The 22,891-nt window shown below is 41.8% G+C and overlaps 2 protein-coding genes across 2 annotated transcripts; one reads left to right on the forward strand and one right to left on the reverse strand.

Moving 5' to 3' along the window:
- Nucleotides 1–8,466: 8,466 nt before the first annotated feature.
- On the reverse strand, nt 8,467–22,369 carry Topors (TOP1 binding arginine/serine rich protein, E3 ubiquitin ligase). The gene is made up of 3 exons (XM_028884063.2): nt 22,207–22,369; nt 20,821–21,018; nt 8,467–11,997 (listed from the first exon to the last, which is right to left on the reverse strand). Exons 1-3 carry the CDS (start codon nt 22,207–22,209, stop codon nt 9,046–9,048), a joined length of 3,153 nt encoding a protein of 1,050 aa, XP_028739896.1. The 5' UTR covers nt 22,210–22,369; the 3' UTR covers nt 8,467–9,045.
- Nucleotides 21,876–22,767, forward strand: Smim27 (small integral membrane protein 27). Its single transcript, XM_028884067.2, has 2 exons — nt 21,876–22,252; nt 22,555–22,767. Exons 1-2 carry the CDS (start codon nt 22,208–22,210, stop codon nt 22,675–22,677), a joined length of 168 nt encoding a protein of 55 aa, XP_028739900.1. The 5' UTR covers nt 21,876–22,207; the 3' UTR covers nt 22,678–22,767.
- Nucleotides 22,768–22,891: the final 124 nt, after the last annotated feature.

A 22,891-nucleotide genomic window follows, 5' to 3' on the forward strand; every position in this document is an offset into this window, starting at 1 on the left:
GATCTGAATTCATGTTATCATATTTGTTGTGCAGCTCTTTCCTGTCCCAAGCCATCTCCTCAGCCCTGAGGGCCATATCTTAATACTACTACATTAACTCCTGTCATCTAATTTCGAAGTGAGTGAATTTACCTACCTGACAGGTAAGGCTTTGCACTATGCAATAACATTAAGAATAAACACCAAGGCCTTATGTGAGAAACTAGGATTTTTACAGTGTTTCACGAGCTGAGGGAATGGATGGGGGCTCAATGGTGAAAATGAATAGTGTGCTAAAGGGAGACGAGAAAGAGAAGCCAAGCTTCGGATTTGAAACAATCTTACACACCAAGAAAGAAGTCTGAATATTCTGTCCAAGTGAGGGGCACAAACTGCAAGGTTGCTCGTTAACTAAGGTGGTCATTATGAACAGCATTCAGAAAACAAAACTATCTCCAGAGCTCCAGAAGTAATGGATGAAAGCAGTGGGCCCCAAAAGTTCCTTACAGAAACATCTGACTTTAAAAGAAGATAAATGATAAGACTGGGGTGTTCTTTTTACACCAGAGAGTACTAAACAGAAGACAGAAGGCCGACTGCCAATGTCCTCACTGGATGACTCAGGCAAAACCTGAGTATGGAAACAAGGAAGGAAGAAGAACTGAGTAAAAACCTGTGGGGGCTGTACTAACAGACCAAGCGAAAACACCTGCTTACTACATGCCACCTAATAAACTAAGGAGAATGATTTTATAATCACCATAGGAATAACCGACTCAGAAGAGAAGCACAGGTAGATTCAGGCAAGCTTACTAGGAAGAGGATGCTTCCAGGATTTCAAAGCATCTTCCTACAAATTAATGAAAAAAAGGAAAAGTACTGAGTAAAGAATAGGGGGGAAAAAGACAACCTAAGCAATGATCAAAATGAGGTGTAGCTGGACAAACCTCAGATACAACCACCAACAAATAGGCCATCTAGTAATTCTAGCCAAGTCTACAATCTGAACCAAGTGACAACCAAGACATTTAGGGTCAGTCTGTAAAACACATACTTCAGAAGTGCCAAAGTGGTGACAGACATGTGCTAGTCAACTGTTCCAGTCTGAGACTGAAAAATAAACAGATACTTTCTGGACTGGATCTGCTGGAAGTGGAAGAGCTAGGTAAGACATCTTGAGGGCACTTGTAAATCACACATTGTGCACCAATGTCAATTTCCCTAATGATCACATCACGGTAACATAAGCCCATTCTTTAGAAAAATAGGAATATTAGGATAAAGGGACATTCATGTATGTAACTTACAAGCCATTCTGAGAAATACTGCATACACTATTTACAAGGCAGTAAAGTTATGGAATTGGCCTCGATGCTCATTAGCAGATGAATGGATTATAATGTGTGTGTGTGTGTGTATATATATATATATATAGAGAGAGAGAGAGAGAGAGTATTGGTTGGTCATAAAGAATGAGATCATATCCTCAGTAAAACACATGGAATTGGCAAATGATATTACATGAAATAAACTAGACTCACAAATGTTGTAGTATGTTCTCATATGTGGAATCTAGATCAAAAAACATCAAAGTAGATGACTATTTGGAAAAAAAGGACCAGTGGAAGAGGGGAGAGAGTAGTGTGGGTATTGGAATAAATGCGACCAAAGTACATCATATATATGGATTCCAGTATCATAGTAAAATCTATCATTTTATACACCATCATATTGTATACCAATAAAAAATTTCAAAAGTAGAAAAAAAGCAAATACATGTGCATATGCAGAGAAGTATCTAAAGATGGAAACAATCGTGATAATACATTTGCAGATTTCTAGTAAAGAGTCCTACAACCCTTCTGGAAATAATTTGGCAATATGAATCGAAAAGCATAATGCTTAACTCCTTTTATCCTCAACTGGGAACCAATACGGATATAACACATTGAAGTAAAAACTAAAGAGAGATGATGCAGTGGCATGCGCTTGTAGTCCAATACTTATGAGACGGACAGGATGGCTCGAGCTGAGGAATTAAGAGACTAACCTCAGCAACAGTTGGACCCTGGTGCACAACTGGGAAAAGCTGCATGTATAAAAGTATTTGTACCCTAACTGTAATGGAAAGGGAATCAAAATGCTCAGCTGTAAAGGCCACTGAGCTACAATACACGATTTATACTCAATGCACTGCAACAAAAGATAGTTAACCAGAAAATTCAATGTTAATTAGGATTGCACTCTAGTGAAAACTGCAAAAATCCACTTAAGAAGCTACAGTACAAATACATACACTGTCACAGTGACAGGATTTCATGGTTAATTTGCCGACTTCTTGCAATAAAATCCTGTCATGAAAACTGTAAAAAACAATCCTGCATATAGTTTTAAGCACTCATGTGCTTCAGCATAACAATATAGTAGTACACACAGCCATCCTGCGCCTTCGGACTGATGAGGCACTTTATAACTAATTACCAACAACTGCTTGAGCCTACCGGTATTCAAAAACCAGTCACTACCAGGTGAAAATGGGGGTTACAAACACACTCAACACAAAATTCAGCTAGAATGCTGTCCTCGAATGAAGACAGACGCCATGTATGAAGTTTTGGCGGTGCAAGGAGCAGTACGGGGATTGTGGGTGCTCGAGTACAACGAGGTCAGATGAAGGTGGGAGACAGATTCGGAGCCTAGCCTTCGATTTCTAAGCCATTTGTCACACTGGATTTTTACTTTATTATTATTATGGCCTGTCTAAAACATCATAATGGGAAACTACTGAAGTATTTTTTAATTTTTTTTTAAGATTTATTTATATATGTGAGCCACCATGTGGTTGCTGGGAATTGAACTCAGGTCCTGGAAGAGCAGCACTCTTAACTGCTGAGCCATTTCTCCAGCCCACTACTGAAGTATTTTAAGTAGGGAAATGGAATAAAAGTTTTAGATTTTTCTTTTTTCCCCAAGACAGGGTTTTCTACGTGTAGCTTTGGAGCTTTTCCTGGAACTCACTCTGTAGCCCAGACTGGCCTCAAATTCACAGAATCCACCTGCCTCTGCCTCCCCCAGTGCTGGGATTAAAGGTGTGCACTACCACCGCCCGGCATATTTTAGATTCTTTCGCATGATGTCCTAAGAATGGAGGAGTAGAGGCAGGGTACAGAGCAGAAATGCTGACTGGCTAGACCTGAGGGTACAAACACAATGAAAATCTTAGAAGAGATCTGGTGACTAATGAAGAGGACTCAAGAAAATAAAAGCCTTGGGCACTTAGGCTTGCAAACATAACTACCCTATAACCCCTAATGAAATAGAAGCAGTAATTAAAAGTCTGCCAAAAAAACAAAAACAGCCAAATAGTTTCTGTCCCAATTCCCACCAGACTTTCAAAGAAGAGTTAATGCCAATTCCACAAAATAGAAACAGAAGGAACATTGTCCAGTTCATTTTATGAGGCCTGGTACCCAAATCACTTTAAGACCCGACAAAAAGAGAATTACAGATCAATTTCCCTTGGAAACATAGATGTAAAAATCTCAGTAAAATACTTGTGCAAACTAAAGCCAAGAACACATCCAAGATCATCCACCATGATCAAGTAGGCTTCATCCCAGTGATGCGGGGATAGTTCAACTTACATAAAACTACAAATGTAATCTACCGTATAAAAAAGAAAGGCAAAAACCATAGGATCATCTCAGATGCAGAAAACGCCTTTGACAAAATCCAACACCCCTTCATGAGAAAAGTCCTGAAGAGATTAGGGATACAAGGGAACATACCTAAACATTATAAAGGCAATTTGCAGCAAGCCAATAGCCAACATCAAATTAAATGGAGAGAAACTCAAAGCAATTCCACTAAAATCAGGAATAAGACAAGGCTGTCCATTCTCTCCACAACTATAGTACCTGAATTTTTTTTTTTTTCTTTTTTTAAACAGGGTTTCTCTGTGTTGCTTTGGAGCCTGTCCTGGAACTCGCTCTGTATACCAGGCTGGCCTTGAACTCAGAGATCCGCCTGCCTCTGCCTCTCAAATCTTGGGATTAAAGGCGTGCACCACCACCCCCCCCCCCCCCCCCCCCCCCCCCCACCACCACCGCCAGGCTAGTACCTGAATTTTTTTGTTTGTTTTGTTTTTGTTTTTCGAGACAGGGTTTCTCTATGTAGCTTTGCACCTTTCCTGGAACTCACTCTGTAGCCAAGGCTAGCTGGCTGAATTCTTAATTAGAGCAAAAAGACAACTGAAGGAGATCAAGGGGATACAAATTGGAATGGAAGAAGTCAAAGTATTGTTATTTGCAGATGATATAGTATACATGAGTGATCCCCCAAAAATCTACCAGGGAACTCCTACAACAGATAAACATTTTCAGTGAAGTAACTGGATACACAATTAACTCACGAAAAACAGTAGCCTCCTTTATACAAATGACAAGTGGCTGGATTAAAATCAGGGAACCAACACCTTTCACAAAAGCCACAAATAATATATCTTGAGGTAACTCTAATGAAGCAATTGAAGACTTCTATGATAAAAACTTTGAGATACTGAAGAAAGAAATGAAAGATATCTGAACATGGAAAGATCTCCCAGGCTCATGGATCAGTAGGGTTTAATATAGTAAAAATGGCCACTCTACCAAAAGCAATCTATCGAGTCAATGCAATCCCCACCAATTTCAAACACGATTCTTCACAGACCTTAAAAGGACAATTTTCAGCTTTGTATGAAACACAAACACACACACACACACACACACACACAAAAAAAAAAAAAAAAAAAAAAAAAAAACAGGACAGCTAAAACAATCCTGAATAATAAAAACTGCTGGGGGGTCTCACTATCCCTGATGTCAAAGTGTACTACAGAGCTATAGTAATAAAAACAGCATGATATTGGCACAAAACCAGACACATTGATCAGTGGAATCAAATAGAAGACCTAGACATAAATATACAGATCTATGGAAACATGCTTTTTATAAAGAAGCCAGAAACACACAATCAAAAAAAGAAATCTTCAACAAATGGTGCTGGTCAAACTAGATGTCTGCATTTGAATACACATAGATCCATATTTATCACCCTGCACAAAACTCAAGTCCACACGGATCAAAGACCTCAACATAAAACCAGATATACTGAACCTGACAGAAGAGAAAGTGGGAATAACCTTGAACTCACTGGCACAGGAAACAACTTCCTGAACAGAACACCAATTGTGCAGGCACTAAGATCATCAATCAATAAATGAGACCTCATGAAACTGAAAAGTTTCTCCAAGGCAAAGGACAGCATCATTCTGACAAAGCACCAGCCTACAGAATGTAAAAAGTTCTTACTAACTACACATCCAACAGAGGGCTAGTATACAAAATACATAAAGAACAAAAATAACAAGGTATTGCCGGGCGGTGGTGGCACACGCCTTTAATCCCAGCACTCGGGAGGCAGAGGCAGGCGGATCTCTGTGAGTTCGAGGCCAGGCTGGGCTACCAAGTGAGTCCCAGGAAAGGCGCAAAGCTACACAGAGAAACCCTGTCTCGAAAAAACCAAAAAAAAAAAAAAAAAGTTATCAAGAAAACAACCCAATTAAAAAATGGGGTACAGATCTAAACAGAATTCTCAAAGAGGAAACTCAAATGGCTGAGAAACATTTAAATGTTCAATATCCTTAGTCATGAAAAAAATGCAAATTGAAATGACTTTGAAATTTCATCTTTCATCCATCAGAATAGCTTCAGATCAATAAAACAAGTGACCGCTCATGCTGGTGAGGAATGTGGACTAAAGGGAAGACACATCCATTGCTGATAGGAGTGCAAACTTGTAGTCACTGTGGAAATCAGTAAGGCAGTTACTCAGGAAGATGGGAATTTATTGACCTCAAGATCCACTATCACTCTTGGGCATGTACCTAATGGACACTTCTTCCTACTACAGAGACACTTGCTCAACCGTGTTCATTGCTGCTTTAGTCATAATAGCCAGAAATTGGAAACCTAGATGCCTCTCAACAGAAGAATGGATAAAGAAATGTACATTTACACAATGGATTGTTATTCAGCCATTAAAAAAAAAATCATGAAATTTGCAGATAAATGGTTGAACCTAGAAGAGTTATCCTGAGTGAGGTAACCTATACCCAGAAGAACAAGTAGTTTGCATTTGTTTATATATGGATATTTGCTGCTAAGCCAACAACAATCAAGATACAACTGACAGAACTGGAGGTTAGGTAAAGTATGGGACTAGGGAGGACAGACAGGTCTTATCAGGAAGGGGACTAAGTTATGGATGGATGGATGGATGGGAGAGGGGCTGGAATGGGAGGACCAAGTGGGGAGGAGCAGGGGAGAGGAAGATGAGGTAGGGAATATGGGGAGACAGCTAAAATTAAGGGGCATTTTAGGGGTAGTTCAGAAACCTAATATAGTGTAAGTTTCCTAAAATATATACATATATGAAGGTGATATAAATGAAATCGCCAAATAGGAGACAGAACCCCAACTGGCCATCTCTTGTCACCAAATGAAGTTTCTAATACCAGAACTAGGTTACATAAACCTGAGTTGTTGGCCAAAGGGAATCCACGATCCAAGCTGTTGCCAAGACAATAGGTTGCTCTTGACAAACTGATGGTGAAGACTCATGGAAGACAATACCCACACAACTCACTCAATATGGAGAAGTCAAGCTGACACCTACAGATTTCACCCCTATGTTCTAACATTTTTGGTACAGGAAGGTATTCTACATGCTACCAAAAGGGAAATGTAAACACCAATCCAGCTACAACCCTCTGACAATGGTGTCCTGAGAGATGCTAGTGCAATGGTGGTACAGAGCCTGTGGGAGTGGCCAACCAATACCTGATTTGACTCAAACGACCACTCCATGAGATGGAACCCATACCTGACACTCCTTGGGTGACCAAGAACCTGAGACTAGATAGCTTAGGGACTAGAGTAAAACTAATACTGGTCTTTAAGAAGGGGGAAAAATAGTAGCTAATAACCTTGTTCTATACTCATAGATCAGTTCCTTGAGCTTCCTCCTACAACAGATGGGAGCAGAGACCCACAGCCAGAATATTACGCAGAGACCTTGGACACTGAACCCTATACAGGATGTCTCCATCAAATCCCTCAGCCCAGGTAACCCTGCAGAAGAGGAAAGAGTCTAAGAATCAGAGGGGATAGAGGACACCCAAACAAGACCCTCTAAATCAACATGATCAAACACGTATGAACTCAGAGGCTGAGGTGGCATGCACAGGGCCTGCACCAGGTTCTTTGTGTATATATTATGGCTTCCAGTGTTAGTGTTTTTATGGGATTCCTGAGTGTGCAACCAAGCAAGCGTTTATTGTGCTTCCTCTTGGGCTCTTCTTCTCTGTTTTGTCCAATTCTGATGTTTTGTTTTATATTTTATTATCCCTTAGAAACCTGTTTGTTTTCTAATGAAACATAAAGGGAGTGGCTTCAGATGGGAAGGAACTGGAGGAAGGGAAAGCAACCCCCACCCAAAAAGCCCACAAAGCTTCTTACAACTGCAAAGTCCATTCCTCCATCCCTCTAAGTCTTTCTACTATTTCCCACTGTGTGAATTTCAAACTGTCGACATCAACTTTAGAGTCCTACAATTTAAAAACATTTCCTACTGCCTTTTAAGCAAATTTAGAGGATGACTTTTACCAAGTTGTTTCTACACTTTCAGCAACCCTGCCTCTAACATGCTAGGCCCTACTCCTGCTTTGGAACACTGCACATGCTCTTCCTTTCCAATACTACTGCTGTCAACTTAGTTTCTGGATTCCAACTATTACCTCCACCTCACCTCAGATCGGGTCTCCATTATGTATTCTTCATATCTATCTTCATATAATTATATATACATAATATACATATACACAGCAAGATACAATTATATGCATACAAATATATAAAAAATTGTATCTTCTCTCTATATAAAATTTTATCTTCTCTCCAGACAACTTATTATAGTGTTATGTTTACATAACTGTTTTAGCTAAACAATCTGTAAAATCCACGAGGCCTTGCTCTCCCACTAAAACCAAGTACAGAGTAGCCAACCAGCAAGCCCTCCAATTTCCACTGAAGACTTAACAGGGGAAAACAAGGCAAACTGAAGCCTAAATCTGGATCAAGTTCAAGCTCTGCTGTAATGAAAATCCTTTCATTGGGATAGATATAGAGCCCTATTATTTTCTCTAAAGATTAAAAATTAAGGGCCGCTATGTGTGAAAAGTTGCCAAAGAAAAGTTTGGCTAGGGTTTGTGTTTGTAGTAAGCCAGATGCTCCAAAGCCATTTTCCTCAAGAAAATAAGATACTCAATGTCAGTTAAAGACCTGATCCAACCACTGAAACTGGGACCTGTAAATGATCACCTGATTTTTAGATTTTGGCCCTAGCAAAACTTTAAGGAAAGCAATGTTGCACAGGAAAATGTCTGAATTCTTTTACAGTGTACTATTTTATTGTCTTTTCTTGAATACACATTTGTATTACTGCCAGTCCAGATAAGCAAGTATATAAACAAAATACTAAACTCTTCTCTCGGCAGAAGTCAAGATAACCTGTGCAGATTAAAATGACTTATTTCAGCCTAAGAAATGGTTTTGAATCATACAAATTTTTTATGAAAAATAACTGTCCAAAAGCATTCTCCCAGCTTGTAACACATTTTCAGAATAACTCTTGAAAAAAAATTCAAAAATACTACCATAAAAATATGTCAATACCATATGGCTTTATGAAATAACTTCTAAATTTTTTTATTTTTATTTAAAAAGGTTCCCAAGTTTTAAATAAACTGCTAGCAACATTTTCTTCACTTAAAAGTGCATATATCTGGGGATGGGACATACATAACTTTTTGAACAAACAATGAATTTTACAAATTAACACACACACACACACTTAAAATATTTTCAGAGGTAAAATTTTTTCAATAAAAGTCATCGAGATTGCAGTAGATGACTTTCCCCCTTTTTTCTATAGCCTCTGAATGAAGAATGAGATGCTTTGGCAGCTTTAAGACATGTCACAGTCTCCACCAAAAGACACTGACAATAATGAGGTCCGTGGAGATGACAATGGTCTTGATGGCTCAGTCTGAATAGATACATTACTGGACTGGCTGTCCAAATCTGAGGCAAAGGTGCTTTCTTCTCTTACATCAAGAGTTTGTTCAACTGAGTCTGCCGGTGGTACACTATTATCCACAGTTGGGCTGGTAGTCAAGTCATCAGTAAGTGCAGTAACATCACATTCCTTGTCCAAGACACCAGGCTCATCTTCTATGGTGACAACATCTTTAGTTTCAAATGCTTCCGAGGAAGGAGTCAAAAGCTCATTGTGCATAGGCTGTGGAAGATTACTAGTGCTACATTCCACACCCGCCTTTACTTCCGAGTCCTTGTCACTATCACTGTCGATGGTTATAACGACCGGGGAACGTGAAGTGTTATCTCCATGGTGTTTCTTGTGCTTCTTCTTATGTTTCTTCTTTTTCTTTTTATGGTGTTTAGTTGTGTCAGTAGTTTTTCCTTCATAAACTATCTCTACACTTAGGCTCCGCGTCCTTCTTTTCCTCTTCTTGTGTTTTGTCTCTCTGTCTGATGATCGGCTATCTGAAAAGCTATCGCTCTCATTTTTGTAATTTCCATCCGGTTTTGATGATTTTTGGTAATGACTGTCCTTCACTTTGGAAGCACAATCACGAGATGGTTGAGCCACTTCATTAGTACCTTCCAAATGCCGGGTTTTGTACTTCCGTTTCCCTCCAGGCTTTTCGTTTCGCCCCCGGTCAGGCCCAGTTGATGTAGTCCGTGACCTATTACTAGACAGGCTTCTTGATCTGTGCCTCTCATAGTAGTAGTATTTCCTTTCACTGTGATTCTTTTTCCGAGCATTTGTTCTTTCAGAAAAAGACTGAATTCGGAATTCTGGACTTGAAGATTGTCTAGAATAATGGGCTCTCGAAAGAGTCCTCTTCCTGTATGATGATTCATAACCATCCCTGTCCTTGTTTCTGCTATAATAAGTGTATTCCCACTTATATTTGCTTCCATAATTATTTCTTAAATAATAGCGATCTCGATTTCTGCTTCGTGATCTTCTTTTGCCATGATCACTGCTCCGAGATCTCGATCTGCTGGTGCTTCCACTACTCACTGACAGTGTCTGGCTTTTCCTTGACCAGCTGCTGTCTCTAGTTCTTGATCTCTTTTTGTCCCTCCTTGCTCTAGGTCTGCTACTACTCTCCCTACTTCTGGATCGTTTATTCTTTCTTTTCTTCCCATGATGCTTCCTATGATTCCTCTGATCATGCCCACTTCTACTCTGGGAACGTGAATCTGAACTTCTCGATCTTCCCCTCTTCCTGTGTCGATGGTTATATGGGGAATATCCTCTGTCTCCTCTTGTAGGAGAACTGTCTCTGGGAGTTGACAATGATGTAGATCGTTTCTCTTCTTTCTTTGATTTTATTGTTGTATCAGCATCACAATGGCTTTGACTCACTTGCTCATCCTTTCCAAGAACAGAACATGGAGATGAACACCGACTAGCATCACTATCACCAGAACTGTAAGACTGCTCTTGTTCTTGTGTCTTCACTGTTTCCACTTTCTCATAAGAGCCCAACTCCTCGGAATCAGAAGACAGTTCAACAAGTTCTGGGGTCCTTTCAGCGAGTGGCTTAACAAACCCAACAATGACACAATTATCTGATGATGAATCACTGTCATTATTTAGGTCGTCATTGGCCTGTACTCCCTGTATCTGAGAGGTGGCTCCTGTGGGAACAAGTTCTTCATCTGAACTGTCCGAAGAAGAATTTAAAAGGGAAGACATACCAACATGCACTTGCTCTGAACTTGAGTAAGATGGCCCGGGAGTTTCATCATCCCATGGTGCCTGCCTAACAGTGGATGCATTCATATCTAGCTCTTGAGTCTCAGCCTCATCTGGTGATATTGTTATGACTGAAGAATCAGAATGGCTGCCTTCTTCAGATGAAGGAGGGCAATCATAATTAGCATGCTGATCAAAAGCTGCCATGTTGAAGGGAGATCGAGCAAAACTGATAAATTCATGTATAAAATGCTCAGTTCGATTAAGCAAAAATGGTCTTAAGTCAGACACAAACGCCTGACTCTCCAAATCATAGCGAGTAACGTTACTCATAATGATGTGCTGGACAATATTGACTAAAGATCCATGGGCTCCAAAGAGAACCGTAAGCTCACGTTTTAACCAAGGAACTAATCTGTGAAGGCAAGCTGGATTTCTACGGAAGAACTCAGCTGAAATATCCCTGTAGCGGCCACCATCTTCAATGCTTCTAACTCGAACACCAGCACGATAAAGAGTTCGTCTAAAATTAATAATATCTTGTTCCTGAATTTTCCGCAAAGATCTTTCATCTGCAGTAGTTGGCCCCCTTAATGTCATTTGCCTCATAAATTGAGGCATTTCAACATCTCTAGGTCTTGCTGAAACACTTAACCCTTCAAACAGTACTCCACTGTCTGGTGGGGTAGTTGTTCTTCTATTTATGGTACTACTACTAGGTGAATAAAGAGAAGCATTCCGGTCTCTTGTCATAGTTGTCCGTTCTCTTGTCATAGTTGTCCGGTAGCGGAATCTTCGAACCTCAGGAGCAGGAAAAGAATCATTATATGAAGGCCTTAGGACATATTCCTTGAAGTCATCTTCAGCCCTCACAGAATGGAAAATAGAATCAAAGGGCTGTTTACACAGTGGACATTCAGCTTTGTTTTTTGACCACTCTTGCACACAGCGAAAACAGAACTTATGCAGGCAGCGATCTAAGTAAGACACATTATCAAATCTGTCCAAGCATATAGGACACTTAGAATCAGGAGATGCATCAGCCGGTACTGTCTGCTGTAATTTGCTAGTACCAGCTTTTGGTGAAAAGTTGTCCATTCTAAATTCTTTAGCAGCTGAAGCCATTATCTGTGAAAGGGAAAGAAATGTATCAGTAACTCAGTAAAAGGATAACTGAACAAAAAAAAAGACTTTGTTCATACTTAGGCAAAAATGGTTTAACATAAAAAGGCAGTACATGATAAGAGCATTAAGGACATAGCAATTAAATCACATGCTCCAAGATCAGTTTTCCTAGGATAAAATCCTCTTCTGTCCTCTCAAGTGCTACTATCTTACTTTCATTTCACCTGTAGGTCAGTCATTAGGAAAACTATCAAGTACACAATAAGCTCTTAGGTAAGTATTTGAAACAGAGAAGCACAAAAGCCAAAGTACCTATGTTCCCTATTCAGACTTAATAAGTTACATTTACAGTGATTGTTATTTTTGATGCTATGACCATTATATTTCTTCCTAGACCCTCTTATAAAATAAAAAAAGAAAACCTCTTGTCCTCAAATGTTATTTTCATGTGTGGTTTTACACACACACCTCTAATACCATGGTCAAATTATTTATAGCCTAACTATAATATAGGCCTCTAACATCATAACTATTTACTAACAGTCTTAACTACTGGGTGTTTATGTTTCTAAAATAGTCTTTGAAATAATTTATGTATACTCATGTATTTTAATGATACAGTACACCAATTTTTCTGAAAGAGCTTTTGTAAAATACATATGAGCAAGTTCACCTGCTTAGGCCAATGCACTAGTTTTCAGTGAAAGCTTCACTAACAAATGGTCTTTCAGTATAAAAGCACTAGAAGGTAGCATGTGGCTCCAACAGCTAAGTAAATGTCAGCTGTGGTATCAAGAGGACAGCCAGCCAGTAGCAGTACTTTACCACTACAACCACATTATTATGTTCACTGATCATTTCTAAGTATTTCTTTTCTTTTGGAGACAGGGTTTCCCTGTGTAGACCTGACTGTCCTGGAACTCACTCTGTAGACAGACTGGCCTTAAACTCACTGAGATCCGCCTGCCTCTGCCTCCTAAGTGCTGGGATAAAAGGCGTGTACCACCACACCCAGCATTTCTAAGAACCCATCATAGCTTCTTTTGTTGTTGGTTTGGTTTGGCTTAGAGTGGGTCTTACTATGTAGCCCATACTGGTCTCCAAAACATAAGATAATGCTCCTACTTCTGCTTCCTGAGTTCTATGATTAAGTGCAGGCCACTGGACCTAACCCTCCTTTTTTGCTGAATCAAAAAGTGAAACCATATTCTATGTTTGATGTCTCCTTTCTTACAGTCTGCATCCTCATCATGAGAATGTTAATGATCACTTTTCTTTACACATCATATCAGCTTACAAAAGAGTTTGATGGAGCTGAAATCAAATATTCATTATATTTCAGCTCTCTCATCTATAAATCCTTTCTTATACTACATTTAATTTTAATTTTTTTTCTCCGTTTTTCAAGACAGGGTTTCTCTGTATAGCTTTGGCGCCTTTCCTGGACTCTGTAGACCAGGCTGGCCTCGAATTCACAGAGATCTGCCTGCCTCTGCCTACCTGAGGTGCTGGGATTAAAGGTGTGCTCCACCACCTCCCGGCTCTTATACTATATTTTATACTAACCCTCTTGTACATAAGATTTTATTCTTTAAATTTCTCTGGGTCTATTACTCATCTTCCTCACTTCATAGGAAATTCCATCACTCAAATGCTAAGTTGGCTGAATGATAGAACTATAACTTCCTAAATAATCAACTTATTGGTCTAAGGGGGAAAAAACACTTAACCATACTTTCCAAATTAAACATTCTCACTTCAGATATTTTGACTTTCTCAGAACCATACCTTAAGAGAAAAGTCAACTAATGCAAACAAATGTTTCTTTAATGGTACAGATATTCCCAGTCCTCTCTTCAGAACTTTTCACTGGTCTTGGAAAGTGGAAAATTACAAATACATAATACTAATTGTTTTTGCTCTGTTAATTATTTATGTGGTTTTGGGGAATGGAATCCAGGGTCTCAAAAATGCCAGGCAAATAAATACTCTACCAATAAGTTATATCCCCGGCACTTTTGAATGGATTCAAACTCTCAACAGTATCACATAAATGTCTCAGTATTTCCCTCTATGCAGAAAAAAAGTTTAAGCCATTAAAAATAGAGAAAAGAAAAAAAAAAAAAACTTGTAGGATCAAAAAGCCAGCCTGTGCTCAGAGCAAACAAATGGCAAAGAGGAAGGAGGTGCAAGGCTGAGACAACCAGGCTCCAACTCAAACTAGCAGCTCCCAAACCAGAGGAACCTGCAGCGCCCACTTCACTTGGCCCCTCAACACAATGGACTAGTGTTAAGAAAAGTGATCAGCAGAATTCAAGATATAACACATTTTACCGTAATGTTTCTTTGGAAGACAGAATCTTAGTGTTTACTAAACATTTCTAATTCACATGAAAATGTACAATTCAGACCTGGGAATGTATGGAGCTCAATGGTGGGCCTGTCTGGTATAGGTAAGGCAGTCCTGGATTCTATTCCCAGTACCACAAAAGAAAAAGGAAAAGAAATCACAACCCAGGATCAATTAATTAAGAGATACTGTAGCACGAATTGTTAGAAGGTCTTATTAATAAAATCAAACCTGGAGCCAGGTATTGGGGTGAAAGCTGAAAGATCAGAGAGACAGAACAGGCCACAGCTAACCTCACCTCGCCAATTCCTCAGCCGATTCTGTTTCCTCAAACTGGAAGCCTCTGAGTACTCATCTGGAATGAATCTCAGCTGAACTGCTGCTCAAAAGCCTAAGAGCTTAACCAGACTCTAATTCCTGGTCCTCATGCCTTATATACCTTTCTGCTTCCTGCCATCACTTCCTGGCTGTTGCTAGGATTAAAGGTGTGTGTGCCACCATTTTCTGTGGAACCCTGACCACAACTTTGAAATCTTCAAAAAGATGATGGGACCCCACAAAGATGATTCCACATGGACTATGGAAAAGCCATTAAGCTGATTAACACCACAGAAAGATTGGCTTTGAACTACAAACTGCTCAGGACAATTTCAAGATGGCTAGTTGAGATGATTCAGATTTACAGACAACTCAAGCAAAGACTTGAGACAAGCCCTACATTTTCCCATTATGCAGAGACCGGACAACAAACAATACAGCTACCTCTCTCAGGACTTGACAATTAACCCAAAATCTTTCTTTTCAGGATTTCTTAAAGATGTCTTCATCCCCAGAAAGCAGAAAGTGGTTTTAAGAAAATGACGCCCATATTTCCAAGAGGTGGGGTGGGTGTTTTTTGGTCATTCAATGGATAATTGTTACTGTTTACTGATGGTTGGTTACAAGCTGTTAATTGTTAATGGCAAAAAAAAAAAAAAAAAAAAAAGCTAAACAAAGGAGATTAGATACAGGGTTCTTTAAAAAAAGATATAGAAAAGGGTCAATCATTGAATCTACTCTGAAAAAAGGGAAGATATAGAAATGATAAGGTAAAAAGGTAGATTTTTGGATCTACTCAAAAGAGAATATGGATATGATAAAATAAAAAGGAAGATTATTGCATCTACTTTTAAAAAGGAACTACTTGTTCTAAATAGGATAAGTAAAATGAACTTTTTTTGTCTGAATTTGTCAAATGTTAGTGGACCGGACATTGTTAATGTAATTCTTGACTATATATATTGTATATACTTATTAGATATAATTTTTCTTGTATTAGTTATAAGCTTTTTAAATTTTAGACATAAAAGGGGAAATGTGGTGATATTGTGTTCACCAATATATTGTGCACCATAATAAACTTTTCTGGGGTCAGAGAACAGAACAGCCACTAGACTGACTGAGGCCAGAAAATGGTGGTACACACACCTTTAATCCTAGCATTCTGGAGGCAGAGATTCATCCTGATCTCTGTGAGTTCAAAGCCACACTGGAAACAGCCAGTCATATTGACACATGCCTTTAATCTCAGGAAGTGATGACAGGAAGAAGGGTATAAGGTGGGAAAACCAGGAACCAGAGTCTGTTAAGCTTTTAGGCTTTTGAGCAGCAGTTCAGCTGAGGAATTGGCGAGGTGAGGAAGCTGTGGCCTGTTCTGTCTCTCTGATCTTTCAGCATTCACCCCAATACCTGGCTCTGGGTTTGTTTTTATTAATAAGACCTTTTAAGATTTGTGGTACATACAGGATACTATAGACTTCAGACATCAATGAAGTATAGTCTTTGAAAAAGTGAAACCTAAGTCTTTCCTAATTGAGAAATATTACTTTGACAGCCTAAGATTGTCAAAATAACAATTAGATTTTTCTTGTATTTCCATACACTATATTTAGCTACACAATACAGTGCTAGTTAGAAACATAAAATAACAATGTAATAATAATAATACAATCAAGAGATTGCCTGTTCAAAAATCATCACTAAATACTAAATTTGTCTGTTAAACTACAAATGAAGTAGAATAATCGTTTGACTTAGCAATTCATTTCTCAGTACTCACTCAAAAGAAACTACAAAATAAGCCAGGCGGTGGTGGCACATGCCTTTAATCCCAGCATTTGGGAGGCAGAGGCAGGCGGATCTCTGTGAGTTCGAGGCCAGCCTGTTCTACGAAGCAAGTTCTAGGAAAGGCGCAAAGCTACACAAGAGAAACCCTGTCCCCTGTCTCGAAAAACAGAAACTACAAAATAAACACCAACAAAACTCTCAAGTCCCAAATTAGTTATTGATAGCTCAAACGTGGCAACTGAAATGCCCGTCAACTGATGGATTAACGTTTGTTACTACTATCAAATGATCAAAGCCACCCAGGCTGGGCAAGTCAGTGACTCAAGGGGTGACCTTGAAGTTTTTGCTAATGCTTCTTCCCCCAACCTTGATCAGAGCCATTGTTTTGTAATGCAATAAGAGACTTATTACTGGTCATCAAAGCACCAAGAATAAATAATTCTGAGTGTTCCAACAACGCACAGGAGCTGTGGTCACCTGCACTAGTTCAAGTCAGTGAAAAATTACAGCAGAGGACGACCCAGGCTGAGTTGTCATACCAACAATGGCAACTCACAATCATGTATAACTCCAGTTCCAGACAATCAAACATTGTGTCTGTGTGCACAAATGTGTTGGCTACTGGTAGGCTACCCATGACCCAGTATATCCATACAGCCATATCAGCATATAGGCAGCACTAACTGGACCCAGTGGCTTATATAAAAAAAGATGTGTACACACACATACACACACACACACACAAAAAAAAAATCACTCAGCAATAAAAAGTAATAAAGTACGGACTGCTACAACATAACATTCTAATAAATGAAAAACAAAACACAAAAGACCAAATACTATATGGTACCATTCAAACAAATGACCAAAATTGTCCAATCTATAGAGGGAATGATGACTTGAGCTGGTAATGAGATTCCTTTCTGGGAAGATGAAAATGTTCCATTAGACCTGGGTGATGACTACACACCTTGGTAAATACAGACTGAGATGGGGGCCATTTGCAAAGTGGTCCTTATTTAGGTGGGAAATATGGAACCATTTATATTTTGTATTCTGGGTTCTAGAAGAAGCCTTCTAACTGCTGCAGGCCGCAGGAATATATCATAAGAACTCAGCTGGTTATGGCAAAGTCACTACCTGGAGGGATCAGGGAATTCCTCCAGAGGAAGCCAAATTCCAAGAATTTTTTGTTGTTACTTGGCTTGTTATATATATATATATTATCAGCTGTATTCTGTTATGAAAATCATGTGTGCCTTCATAGTTTTTCCAACTGACTTTTCCCTAAGAAGGGCTAACAGTGTGGACTGATCACTCTCTGGACATACACATTCTAGGTATTTGGAGAATAGCCTCAGGAAAGGCTTTCTCTGGAATCAGATTATCTCCCTTAGCCACTTTCAAAGACTACAGGAAACACCACCCAGGTGGGCGCCCAACTTCCAAGGACTAACAATGATAACAGCCCACCTGCAGTCTCCTGACTTAAATTCCACAAGGAGACACCACCCAGGGGGGTGTCCAACTTCTGAGGACTAACAATGATAACAGCCCACAGGCAAGTCTCCTGACTTATGGTAAATTCCACAAGGAGACACTGCCTAGGAGAGGTGGACATTAAGTAATAGCTTTACACAATTTAGCTCGGACCCTCCCTTTATATACCGGGACTTCCAGGGCACAAAGGGGAGAAAAGAGAATGGAAGAACTAGATGAGTAAGAACTTGAGAGGAATGAACTGAGATGGGGAAGACCTAGATTGAAGGGCTAAAAGAGAGGACTAGAGGAACGAGATGGAAGGTGAGGAAGAGCCAGATGAGAGAGGAGGAGACGGGAGAGGAGCTGATAGGGGTTAGAACTAGATAGATGAGAACCTAGAAGGGACAGATGAAGGAATTAAGATAGAACCTAGAGGGGACAGTAGATAAATATAGAAAAATCAGGCAAGAAAGGAGCTAGACATGAGAGCAGAATAGAAGCTGTGCAGAGAGAGAACTATCACAGAATTATAAAGTGTATGAACTAAGGAGTTTCGTGTACTTAGATTCATTTCTTTTTATCAAAGATTAATTATCAGCTGGTTGTAGACCAGGGACCCTGGGAGGGGACTATCGAGGGGCTGGACCCCCTTAGTCTCTGATACCTGGCGCCTGGACCTACAAATTATTTCTTCCAGAGCAGATTTAACCAGCTCTGCTCCTCCTTTCTAAACAGCCAAATCCAAAACAAAGTCTATTACTTTAGGATGCACTGAACTTTTCCTTTCTTAAATCTTCTAATCTGCAGATTTTAACAAAGATTAAAAACTCTTTATACCATAATTGAGGGGAAATTTCAGACCACAGGGTCAAACGTATCCAGGGAAAATAGGTGGATATAAAGAATCACAACTGCAGCCGGGCGGTGGTGGCGCACGCCTTTAATCCCAGCACTCGGGAGGCAGAGCCAGGTGGATCTCTGTGAGTTCGAGGCCAGCCTGGGCTACCAAGTGAGCTCCAGGAAAGGCGCAAAGCTACGCAGAGAAACCCTGTCTCGAAAAACAAAAAACAACAAAAAAAAAGAATCACAACTGCAATCTAATGAAAGTTAGACTGGGAGTTTGGAAAACTGCATGAATTTCAGGGTTTTCTCCCTCCCCCCACTAAAGTCAAGACTTCCTATCAAAGTTATCTTCTATAGCATTCCTTAAATTACCACTGGACAGAGAATTTAACCATCCGACTGTACTTTAGTGATGTTCTCTCTAACACAGCATCAGTCAACACTGAGAACTGGCACTTTTAGGGTGGTGGGGGGTAGGGAAGAACCAGGTCTTACTATGTAGCCCAGGCTGGCTTGCAACTCAGATCTGCCTGCCTCTGCCCCAAGTGCTAGGTAGGATTAAAAGCGTGTGACACCACATCTGGTTAGAATCACCATTTCTTAGTTTGATTTCCGCAAAGACCAAGCCAGGGCAAAGTTATTTCTCAAATATTCTCAATTCTAAAATGGAATACCAGTAGTCATTTGAAAGAGGACAAAAAACAGCTTGTGTGAAGGGATGTAATTCATGTAAAGAAGCACTTAGAACAGTGTTTGATCAACAATAAGAATTCAACAGTTGCCTAAGTTATGGAAAAGTTTGATTTTGGTAGTAATCATCACCAACAACTGATAGGTTTCCAAAAATAGTCAATAGTAATTAAATAATAACAATGGTATACTTAATGTATCTAAGCAAAGTGGTTAACAACGTTCACAGGTAGATAAACCGGAGCAATGACTGTTAAAAGCAATCTGGGTTCTACTTGTAAATCTTGAGTAGTTTAATCAATTCTAAAAGTTATAGGACATAAATGACCAAATTTAATTTCTGCTTTTGAGGAGTGGTTTCTCTATGTAGCCCCGGCAGTCCTGGAACTCAGTCTATAGGCTACACTGCCCTTGAACTCAGGGATCAGCCTGCCTCTGCTTGGGCTAGAATTTCGAGTATCAGTAACGAAAAGAATTTATTGGAACCAAGTACTCTGGAACACCCTGCAATCCCAGCACACTGGGAGATGAAGGCGATAGAATCAGAAGATCAAGGTCACCCTCTGCTACATAAGGAACTCCAGACTGGTCACAAGAGTCCCTGTCCAAAAGTGGGGACACGCGCAGGGGTGGGGTTGTTTGCCTGGGAACAATTCCCTACGAAAGGCACTCACTCCAGACAGGCATGCTCGAGTGCGGCTGACTCCAGAGCTCTTCACTTTGCTTTCACGTACTAAAAATCCAAACCCTCAAATCCTCCTACCTACTAGTAGCTTAAATCTTAGGCACCCATTTCTCCGTATTTTTTTTTTCCTTCTTAATCTAGAAACTTACCCACCAAAATTGCTTCCCAGTTTCCTTCTTAAGTCTCTATGCTCACCTACCTCTTCACTGTCCCTCTCCAGTCTACAAATCAGAACCAGCAGCCCAGAAGCAAAGCTTCACTAACTAGATGTGTGATAAGTCACAAAGCACATAAACCCTAACCACATGTGTAACACTGGCTTCCTTAGCCTGAGAACAGCTGGCACAGGACGGAAAGACAGCCACACCACGTACCTTATATAACCACGATCAACTAAAATGCTACTCCCATTTCACAGACAGGGTCGGGGGGTGCTGGGGACCTGCCAAGGTCACACTTCCTAGACGTGGCGGCTGCTCTGCCCCGGGACACCCAGCTCTTTCCAGTCGTCAGTCAGGCTCGCGCCCCTCGGGCGGAGCTGCGACACTCCCCCCTCCTCCGCCCACCGCCAGCGATCCACAGGTGCCCGGATCTCGTCGGGAGGCCCAGGCCGTAGCAGCCTTGTCCCCGGACCCGCCAACCCCGCGCCCATTGTTCCCACCCGACTCACCTCGGAGGACGCGGCCGCGGGCCCGGCCGGGCCGCTGGAGGCCAGCTCCCGTCGGCCCAGCAAGCTCGGCCGGTGGCGGCAGGATCCGCGAAGGCGTACCCGGCGGCTTCGGCGCCTCCCTTCCTCCGCAGGCGCCACAGGGGGCGCCTCCCCCTCCTCGCGAGACAGCGGAGACCCCGCCGGCGGCGGCTGCGACCCCTGTGACGTAGAACGCTCATCAGCAAAGGCAGTTTGGGGGCGGAGGGAGGGCGAGACAGCCCGGCCCCCCGTGCAGCCGAGCCGCCCCCTCCCCCACGCCCGCCCGCGCTCTGGGCGCATGCGCCGCGGGCAGGAGCCCGCAAGGGGCGGGGCCTGGCGCCCAGATGCCAGACCCTGCCCTGCCCCCCACGGCGGGGGGCGCCTGTCTTCGGGATTTAAGGCGCAAACTCAGCAATCATCGCCAAATATGCGGGGGGGGGAAAAAAAGAAAAACCCCGAAACCTCGCGAACTTGGACAAGTTGCTAGAATCCTCTCCAGTCCAAGAACTGGACTGAGCTCCCACGGTGCCCCCGTCCCCGTGTCTTTTTCAGCTGGGATGAACCCCAGGCGTCGAGCACTCCCCCAGCCCCAACGTTTCCTCCTCCCCGCGGCCTGCTTTCCCCTTCCCACTCGTAGGAATCTAGACCCCCAAGTGGATCAGACACGTCTGCGCCCGAGGCCGCGCAGTCCAGGCTCTGCCAGCCAGGCCTCCACTGTGAGCACCGCCAGCATCCCAGCTCGCCTGCCAAAGTGCCTTTCTCGGGGCTTGGTATTTCACACTCGCCGAGGCCCCAGACTCGACAAACGTCCAGCCAGCACTTGTTGAGTGGCAGGTCCACCATGCTGGTAACATATTTAAAAATATTTCCAGCCATAAGCGACCGTATTCTTACTAGCCGTTCTTGATGTATGGCCGGATTAACAGTTTCCAACGATTCCTCAGTTACACAAAGGAGCGGATAAGACATTGTTCATGCCCAACAAACATAGGAACGTCTATCCGCATTTTGTAAAAACGGAGGCGGGTGCAGGGCGGCAACTTTAATCCTTCCAGCGTGCTATTTTCAAATAAACTTACATGCACTCGATGGCATACTATTTTGCGCTAATACCGCACTGCGACTGGAGGGAAAAAAGTTGAGAAATGCCTATGTAAGCTCAAAAAAAAGCGCGATTTTAAAATTTTCTCTTGTATTTCCACCGCTGCCTGAAAGGCGGGCTAGGCCCGGATCACGTGACGCGCTCCAACTCCGGGCGGAAGCGCGCCTGGAACGGCTCGCCGAAAGATGGCTGCTGCAGCAGCGGGGTGGACGGCGCCCGGGAGCGGGCTCTAGGGCCCGCGCCACCCCGTCCCCGGTGCTCCTTACCATGAGGCCAGTGAGTCGCCGCACCCTGGACTGGATTTACTCCGTGGTAGGTAGCGGGGGCGGTGGAACGCCACAGCGCCGCATCCCAGGGCCCGCAAGCCGAGAGCCGACTGTTGGCTTGCGGCTCGGAACTCCAAAACCCATTCCTAAATTGAGCGTTTACGCCCTGCCCTCAGCTCCGCCCCTTCCTGGAGGACACGCTCTTCCGCCGCTGACGTCAGGGCTGCCCGGCCTGGGGGCCTGCGGGCTGTGCTTCCGTGTCCCACCTGTAGCTGGCTGGCAACCCGGCCTGAGCAGGGAGAGTAGCCAGCACACTGATCTTTTTTTGCCTTTCCTCCCCTCTTTCAGTTGCTACTTGTGATCGTCTTGCTCTCCTGGGGATTCGTCATCTATGCATCGACTGTAGCTGCGCGACGACAGCTACAGAAGGAGTTTCCAGACAAATTCTTGGAAATGAATGAACTTTGGTAATTCAGCAAACACAGTTCTTTCCCTCAAAGAGCACCTATGTAGACTTAAAAGTAAAATTCACAATACAAAATTGCGTATGGTCTTTTGTGATAAGCGTTAACATGCTAATTTTTTAAATCAGGTCATAGATTTTCATTCTAGTCCTTCAAACACTTCACATCCTCTTGCCAAGCCAGTATTTTAAAAAAAAAATCTATCACGTGACTAAAACATT

This window comes from Peromyscus leucopus, chromosome 2 (assembly GCF_004664715.2).
Source record: "Peromyscus leucopus breed LL Stock chromosome 2, UCI_PerLeu_2.1, whole genome shotgun sequence".
Classification (NCBI taxonomy): Eukaryota; Metazoa; Chordata; class Mammalia; order Rodentia; family Cricetidae; genus Peromyscus; species Peromyscus leucopus.

Bases quoted from the DNA above. Each gene is read 5' to 3' on its own strand.
- Topors (XM_028884063.2), bottom strand. The intron at 11,998-20,820 runs GTGAGTCGGGTG...TCCCTTTCACAG, and splicing joins CCGCGGCCGCGTCCTCCGAG to ATAATGGCTTCAGCTGCTAA.
- Smim27 (XM_028884067.2), top strand. From the start codon at position 22,208: ATGAGGCCAGTGAGTCGCCGCACCCTGGACTGGATTTACTCCGTG. The intron at 22,253-22,554 runs GTAGGTAGCGGG...CCCCTCTTTCAG, and splicing joins TGGACTGGATTTACTCCGTG to TTGCTACTTGTGATCGTCTT.